At 36.7% G+C, this 8039-nt stretch overlaps 1 protein-coding gene across 2 annotated transcripts in view; it reads right to left on the bottom strand.

Annotated features, from left to right (window-relative positions):
- GRIK2 (glutamate receptor, ionotropic, kainate 2) overlaps nt 1–8039 on the bottom strand; it is a 737896-nt gene that overhangs the window by 242277 nt on the left and 487580 nt on the right. For both annotated transcript variants that reach the window (XM_010841260.1, XM_010841261.1), the window contains exon 9: nt 2308–2421. In XM_010841260.1, coding sequence (XP_010839562.1) covers nt 2308–2421 — 114 coding nt within the window. The remainder of the gene's footprint in view (nt 1–2307; nt 2422–8039) is intronic.

Raw genomic sequence — 8039 nt, 5'->3', positions numbered from 1 at the left:
TATATTCATACCAAATAGAGATCAGATAAACACAAAATTTCTAACATTAAAAAAAGTAATGTATGGTAAGTAAAATGATAAAGTATTATGATACACATGTACACTTCCCTGCCTGCCCCAAACATACACAACTGAATGGAAAGATCAAAGAGTTTCACAGAGTGCATGCAAACTGAGGTGGGTCTGGAAGGATGAAAAACTTTTCACAGGAGAACATAATGAAGTGGGCAAAGATTTGAAGCCATAAAATAAGTGATGCATTTGAGAGTTTGGCTGTATCAGGGAGAACTGAGAAAGTAGTACAGGGGCTAGTTGCTGAAGACAGATGCCCTTGCCCAGCACACTTTATTTTGTGAGCATTGTAGAGGCATATATGGTATAAAAACAAGAGACTTAGTCAGATCCTAATTCTCAAAGCAGTGGTCAGTGATGTTTGGAGAAATATTGTACACATGAAATAATTCAAGAATAGTATAGTGTTAAGCTTAAATATGAAGTACTGACAAGTTCTATATTTCAGGAATGGAGAGAAACATATTGCAAACAAAGGGAACGGGGCTAACACAATCACAGTAGTGAGCTAACTGGTTACCCTAGATCAGTTAAAATACAGGATTTCTGAAAGGGAGAAATGGGAAATGAGGATAGAAAGATGAGAGAAGACAAGACAGTAAAAGGCTTTGAATAACAGGGTCAAGATTAGGGGACCTTTTTAATGTCCGATATGGACTCAGACAAGAATGTGTCTGCAATACAGGAGACACAGGAGACACAGATTCAATCCCTGGGTTGGGAAGATTCCCTGGAGGAGGATATGGCAATCTGTCCCAGTATTCTTGCTGGAAAAATCCTATGGACATAGTAGGCTGGTGAGCTACGGCCCATGGGGTCGCGGAAAGTCAGACACAACTGAAGCGACTGAGCGCAGCACAGCAGCAGGGACTCACTAAAGACTTATAAGCAGAGAAGCAGGGAATGACAGAATTAGATCTTCACAATGGACAGTGAAATATATTATAAAGGGGAAAGGTTGTCAGCAGGAGGAAGTTACACTGTTACTGTAACTGTTCCAGCAGCGGGTTATGAGATCCAAGATATACTGGCAGAAAAAGAACGTAGTAGTGTCCTGTGCGTACATTCCATCTGAGGAGCACGGCTGGTGGATTTGAGAGCTAGCTTTGAAAAGAGATGGGGATACAAAATTAAGTTAAAGGGGACCAGAGAAGTTTGGATATAGTGGAGCAGGTATTCACTGAAGTTCTTAGCAAAGGAGTTATTAAAAAACACCTCATGAACTTCTATCACCATCATTTCATGATCACCAGCTTGCTTCATTATCAAGAGTCTTTAACCCAAGCTGTTTTGTTTGGACATGTTTTGATCTAACATCCTGTATTGCTAGTAAAAGGACAAGATTATGAATTCCTCCTGGCTTGATGTTCTACCATAAATCAAATTTAGAAATCATGTAAATGCTAAAAGTATGTGGAGGTTTGTTTTGGACATTAATCTCACATTCTTACTGGCTACCTGGAGAAATCAACATTGATAAACTTATTCTGTAGGTGAAAGTACTTACTAAATTATATAAAAGTTCCTTGCTTGTCCTAAAATTAAAATTCTTATTTGCAAATGGCATAGTAGGCATACATGAACATTATTGTGATTTAATTAAAACATATAATTGCAAGAGGGGTAAAAATATCTAGCTTATCAGTATTAATTTAATTCTGTTGGTAGTGAAAATATTTCTGACTTAAAACAGCACTTGTCATTTGATTTCATTAGGGAGATTAGTAAAGTAAAAGTGATTTGCCATGATGAAAACAATTAAATTGAAAGCAAGGTTAAAACATAATTATAATAGAAAAAAATCTCAAAAATAAATGGCATGCCCTCTGAAATTTATTTGCAGGAAATGAAAATGAAAGCAGAAGTAAAGTTCACATGCAGCTCCTCACATAACTATATTTATATAACTGCTTGTCCATGTATTTTTAAAATGTTAGCATTCACAATTTTTCATCAGCAACTAATTTTGTAGAAACATAAAGCTTCCCAGTAATAGATAAAGCTGTATTATTAAGCAACACAAGCAGCCCAAACATTAATATAATTTACATCATTAAAAGCTAACAAAATAAAACTGACTAAATTAACACTGACTCATCCCTTATACAGCAACTGCTAAATAACTGTAAAATATATTACATTCTGTTCATTACTACTCTAATTATAATGTCTTTTTCTATCCACTTCCATGTTTGTCTGCATTTATCTAAAAAGAATGGGAAAACTAATACTTACCAAAATGGTGGTAACGATCAAAGAACGATTGGATAAGGAATCTGTGATGTTGGCTGGCTTTCCCTTTTGACTTTCTGTCATATTCAGGCCACTGGCTGGATCCCAAGTTCCAATCTATAAAATAGCATATGTACTCTGTAAATCATCCATCAGACACCTGGAGAGAGCACTGCAGAGAAAGTTAAGACTGCTAACACTTATTATTCACCTCTGCTACATTATCTGCTGTTGCTGAAGTAAAGGCTGCTTGTTTTAAGCATGATTCACTGCTTTGTGAAGTGTGTCCAGCGAAGTGTGACATTAAAGAACAAAATGATCCATTGCACTTCTACAGTCAGTGTGGGAGCTTAATTTTCCATTCAAACTTTCATTCACCAAGATAAACCACAGTTGATGATACCTTGATAGTTGGCTGGAAACTCATTAACAGCATATATCTTTTATAGTAATGGATCTATCTGATCCTCTCATTATGATGGTAACATGCCATATTATATGGACAAAACTAAAAGAGCAAGACCTGGGGATCCAGGATAAATTAATAGGTAAAGGCAACTTAAAAGGGGCATTTATTTGTATTCACAGCACCCCCAGTAAGGTGAAATCATACCCCAAATTACCTCTGGAAGTTTTAAAAATATACCTTTGAAGCTTTTAAAATACTCCAAGAAAGGAGATTACAGCAAAATCTCATCTGGATAACCTATTCTAATACTATCACTTGTATTCTGTTCAGTGTATATTTTAACTATTAGGTTGTTGTAAAAGTAACTGTGGTTTTGGACCATGAATTTTAAATCATTATAACAGGTTCAAACACATCTTTAACAATCAAAATAGGAACCATTACAATTAACATATTTTTGCCAGCAATATGTTGGTTTATTCCTGTAACATAAAAATCCATGCTTCAGAATTCTATGAATTCTTAGAAAGCATTTTCAACCTCCTGCTCATTGTGGAAGCATTTTCCCTGCAAAAAGTTGTTGAGATGCTTGAAGAAGTGGTAGTCAGTTGTCAAGATGCCTGGTGAATATGGTAGATAAGGCAAAACTTCATAGCCCAGTTCATTGAACATTTGAAGCATTGGTTATAAGATGTGTGGTCAGGCCTTGTGGAGAAGAATCGGGCCCTTTCTGTTGACCAATGCTGTCTGCAGGTGTTGTGGTTTTGGTGCATTTCATCCATCTGATGAGCATACTTCTCAGGTGTAATGGTTTCGCTGGGATTCAGAAAGCTGCAGTGGATCGGACTGGCAGCAAACCACTAAACAGTGACCATGACCTTTTTTTGGTGCAAATTTGGCTTTGGGGAGTGCTTTGGAGCTTCTTCTCAATCCAGTCACTAAGCTGGCCATTGTGGGTTGTTGTATAAAATCCACTTTTTGCTGCGTGCCACAATCCAATCAAGAAATGGTTCATTGTTGTTACATAGAATAAGAGAAGACAACACTTCAAAATGACAATTTTTTTTCTTTGCAGTCAGCTCACGAGGCACCCATTTATCAAACTTTCCAATTTGCCTCAAATGCCAAATAACCATAGAATGGTCAAGGCTGAGTTCTTCTGCAACTTCTCGTGTAGTTATAAGAGGAACAGCCTTCAGTGATTGCTCTCAGTTGGTCACTGCTGACTTCTAATGACCAGCCACTACACTCCTCCTCTTCAAGGCTCTTGTCTCCTTTGCAAACTTCTTGAACCATCACTGCACTGTAATACTGCACCTAATATTAATAATGCCCTCTGAAAGTTTAAGCCAAATGCTGTGTTCAGATATATTATACTCAGTGAACACAGTTTATAAAATGACCTCTGGAGATACATAAAAGCATAAGATACAACTGTATATGTAGATTGGTTTACATACAGTAGTTACATAAGTGGTTTACATATCTGCACTATTGCATGCCATGTAATAATAGTGACCACTAACAGAGAGCAGAAGCAAAGGAGACACAGAGTCAGTGTTTTCATCAGCATTAACTTTTCCTCACCCTCTCAAACCTGGGAGTCACCAGTAGTGAAATTTGTCTTTCTTATGTCCCTAGCCAATTACCCAAACAAAGCTATAAATTATTCATTTATTTTAATATAAAATTTTGTACATAAAGAGCTTTCTCAATTACAGATGAACCCATCATAAGTTGAAATATTAAGTCAAAAATGCATTCACTATAACAACCTACCAAACATCCTAGCTTGGCCCCGCCTACCTTAAACATGCTCAGAACACTTATATTAGCCTGCTGCTAAGTCACTTCAGTCTTGTCTGACTCTGTGCGACCCCTTAGATGGAAGCCCACCAGGCTCCCCCGTCCCTGGGATTCTCCAGGCAAGAACACTGGAGTGGGTTGTCAGTTGGGCAAAATCATCTAACAGAAACCTTGTTTTATATAAAGTGCTGAATATATAATTTATAGAATACGGTATTGAAAGTGAAAAACACACTGGTTGTATGTCCAACAGGATGGTTGTAATGGTACTGGTTGGTTATCCCAGTGATGGAGTGGCTGACTGGGAGCTGCAGCTCAATGAGCTGCCAGCATTATAAGAAATTGTCATACTACACATCTCCTGCTCAGGAAAAAAAGATCAAAATTCGAAGTATGGTCTCTACTGAATATGCATCACTTTTGCATTATCACCATTATAAAGCCAAAAAATCATAAGTTGGGAACTGCCTGTAAATTAAATTATTTTTAAAGTGACATTGATTTGAAAGTGAAAGTGAAAGTCACTCAGTCATGTCCAACTCTTTGGGACCCCATGGGTTACAGAGTCCATGGAATTCTCCAGGCCAGAATACTGGAGTGGGTAGCCTTTCCCTTCTCCAGGGGATCTTCCCAACCCAGCAATCAAACCCAAGTCTTCCACATTGCAGGCAGATTCTTTACCAGATGAACCCCCTACCTAAATATGCTAATAAAGATCTCATTGGTTTAAATCCAAATTAAATGTTATTATCTTTTCTATTTTCTTTACATTTTACTATATGTGCTCTTTTGGATCTCTCCATTTGTATAGCTTTATCAGTAACTTTTTAAGGTGTTTATCTTCCTTTAATTGGAGTAGTACAAGAGTAGAAATGTTAACAATTTCTGTTCTTCATAAAAACAAATGTCATTCTAATAGTTGTATATAAATATAGACCCCCATGTATTTTTTTTCAACAACTCATTTGGGGATTCAATGTAAATGTATTTAATAATGTAAAAAAATCTTGTCATATTTTCTAATACTTAATTTTCTTCTTACCACCTAAAACTATATATTTCTGGTATTTTTGTCAATAAAACAAAAAAGTCAAATAATACAATAAGGGGAAAAAAGAAAACAATCTTGATTCAGCATTCTTTCCAAAGTAAATTACATACTGGTCAATTAAATTACTTTAAAACTGTGACTACCTTGATGTCATAAAGAGACTAATTACAATTTCGATTCAATAATGAAAGGTTTTCAGGGGCCAGACGGGTAATATCAATGTGTAAAGTGAAAGGGCATAAGCCAGTAGTAAGAATTTCTAGGCTAAAATGTGAAGTTTCTAAATCTCAAAAACATCTCAAGGCAGAAAAGCAACTGCGGCCCACTAACCCAACCTGCTCTGCTGTGTGCCTTGGGCTGCACACCCAGAATAAGTACTTTTTTCAAATCTCTAACAAGGCATCACCAGAGTTAGAAGAGGCCCTGCTGAGGACCTGGGTGGAGGACAGAAGGGAGGTCAAACCTAGAATTCCTGCTGACCTGCTTAAATTGTTTCAAATTCAAAATCACTAAAAAAAAAACAAACCCAAACAAAAATGCCCTGTTGGCTAAATAGACATCTGCAGACTGTATTTTGCAGTGACTGGTACTTTTCTGATCCTGATCTATGATTAATACCTATTACACATTTGTCCCTTAGATTTAATTGTCTTTTTCTTTCCCCACTGTTGGCTAAATAGTTAGATTTTTTCAGGCATAATTCTGTTAGCAAAGCACTGGCAGGCATCATTTGCCCAGTGTCATCTGCCTAATGACAAGCTTGACTACTAAGTTTTTCAACTTTCTAACAAATCACTAATACAAAACATTGTCCATTTCACTTACTGTTATCTTCCAGGATTACACTTACAAAAAATAAATTAGCTAAATGTTTACTCATCTAAACCTACTAATCTAGGTTCATTATCTATTGGTTGTTTTTCTAGCACTCTTTGGATGAAGGGGTTCTGGCTCATGAATCCATGATCACCTATAATCACAAATATTAGGTATCCCTCTTTATAAGTCTCAGGTTTCTACACAGAATATTAGAATATTTCAGAAATTTCAGTGGCATAACAATTTAAATCAAATAAAATTTTGTGTGATTCCCTGATTTTTAAGTCTCTTAGAACTATATGATTCAAAAATTTCTATTGATTGAAGAAATTGCCACCAGTGGGGCTTTTTGTTTTGTTTTAATCACAAGAGCCATAGAATAAATCAAGACAATCCTTTTTCTTGCAATGTATCTTCAGAACCATAATTTTTTCATTATATTATTCAATCAAGTCATTTAACATTATTTTCAGTTTCAAAATGTAATAAAGATATCTAAGTACTCTTGACCTCAAAGAGTTATGTTAAATAGAGTGAGTCTATCTGTTGGTTTATGTGAATACTTCAAGTTTACAGTTATCTTCATGGTATAGCAACCCTCTTTACAATTTAAAATGTCATGGTTTGGATAGGTCATAAGTTCACTTTACTTATAAGCATAAAATTAGATAGAAGTAATACAAAAGTACTTCAAAAATCACAAAGAACAATAAAAAATCATAGTATTACTCATTTTTCTGTTTTATGTTCTGAATAGTTCTTAAATTTGCTCTTCTTCATAAAAAGAATGTATATTAATGATATCAAATTATAAAACATACAAATAGAAAGGAGAACGTCAATTTAAACTTTGAAGCTAAGCACATACCCATGTCAATCATAGCTAATGATTTAATGTATTTTCTTTAATTCTTTTATCTTTATATGTATTTTCCTTACATAATTTCCAATACAGTCTTGTAGATAATCTCCCAGACTCGGAAGGGTGTGTCAGATCACCAGGATCCTATTACATCTCCACAATTATCACCAGGGGACTGGGGCACATTACTTCTCTCCGACTCAATTTCCTCATCTATAAATGGGGATATAACTTTGTCTACCTCAAAGAGCTATTGTGAGGATCAAGTGATAAACACTGTAATGTGTTATATAGTGAAGTCCCTCAGTCGTGTCCGACTCTTTGCAACTCCATGGACTGTAGCCCAACAGGCTACTCTGTCCATGGGATTTTACAGGCAAGAGTACTGGAGTGGGTTGCCATTTCCTTCTTCAGAGGATCTTCCCAACCCAGGGATCAAACCCGGGTCTCCTGCACTGTAGGCAGACACTTTACCATCTGAGACACGAGGGAGTCCCAATGTGTTTATAAGTGGGCTACAGTTCAGTTCAGTTCAGTCGCTCAGTCCTGTCCGACTCTTTGCGACCCCATGAATTGCAGCACACCAGGCCTTCCTGTCCATCACCAACTCCTGGAGTTCACTCAGACTCACGTCCATGCAGTCAGTGATGCCATCCAGCCATCTCATCCTCTGTCGTCCCCTTCTCCTCCTGCCCCCAATCCCTCCCAGCATCAGAGTCTTTTCCAATGAGTCAACTCTTTGCATGAGGTGGCCAAAGGACTGGAGTTTCAGCTTTAGCATCATTCCT

This window comes from Bison bison, unplaced genomic scaffold (assembly GCF_000754665.1).
Source record: "Bison bison bison isolate TAMUID 2011002044 unplaced genomic scaffold, Bison_UMD1.0 scf7180017864159, whole genome shotgun sequence".
NCBI classification, from domain to species: domain Eukaryota; kingdom Metazoa; phylum Chordata; class Mammalia; order Artiodactyla; family Bovidae; genus Bison; species Bison bison.
Note: the sequence above shows the minus strand (reverse complement) of the source record. Positions and strands in the feature narration are given on the sequence as shown.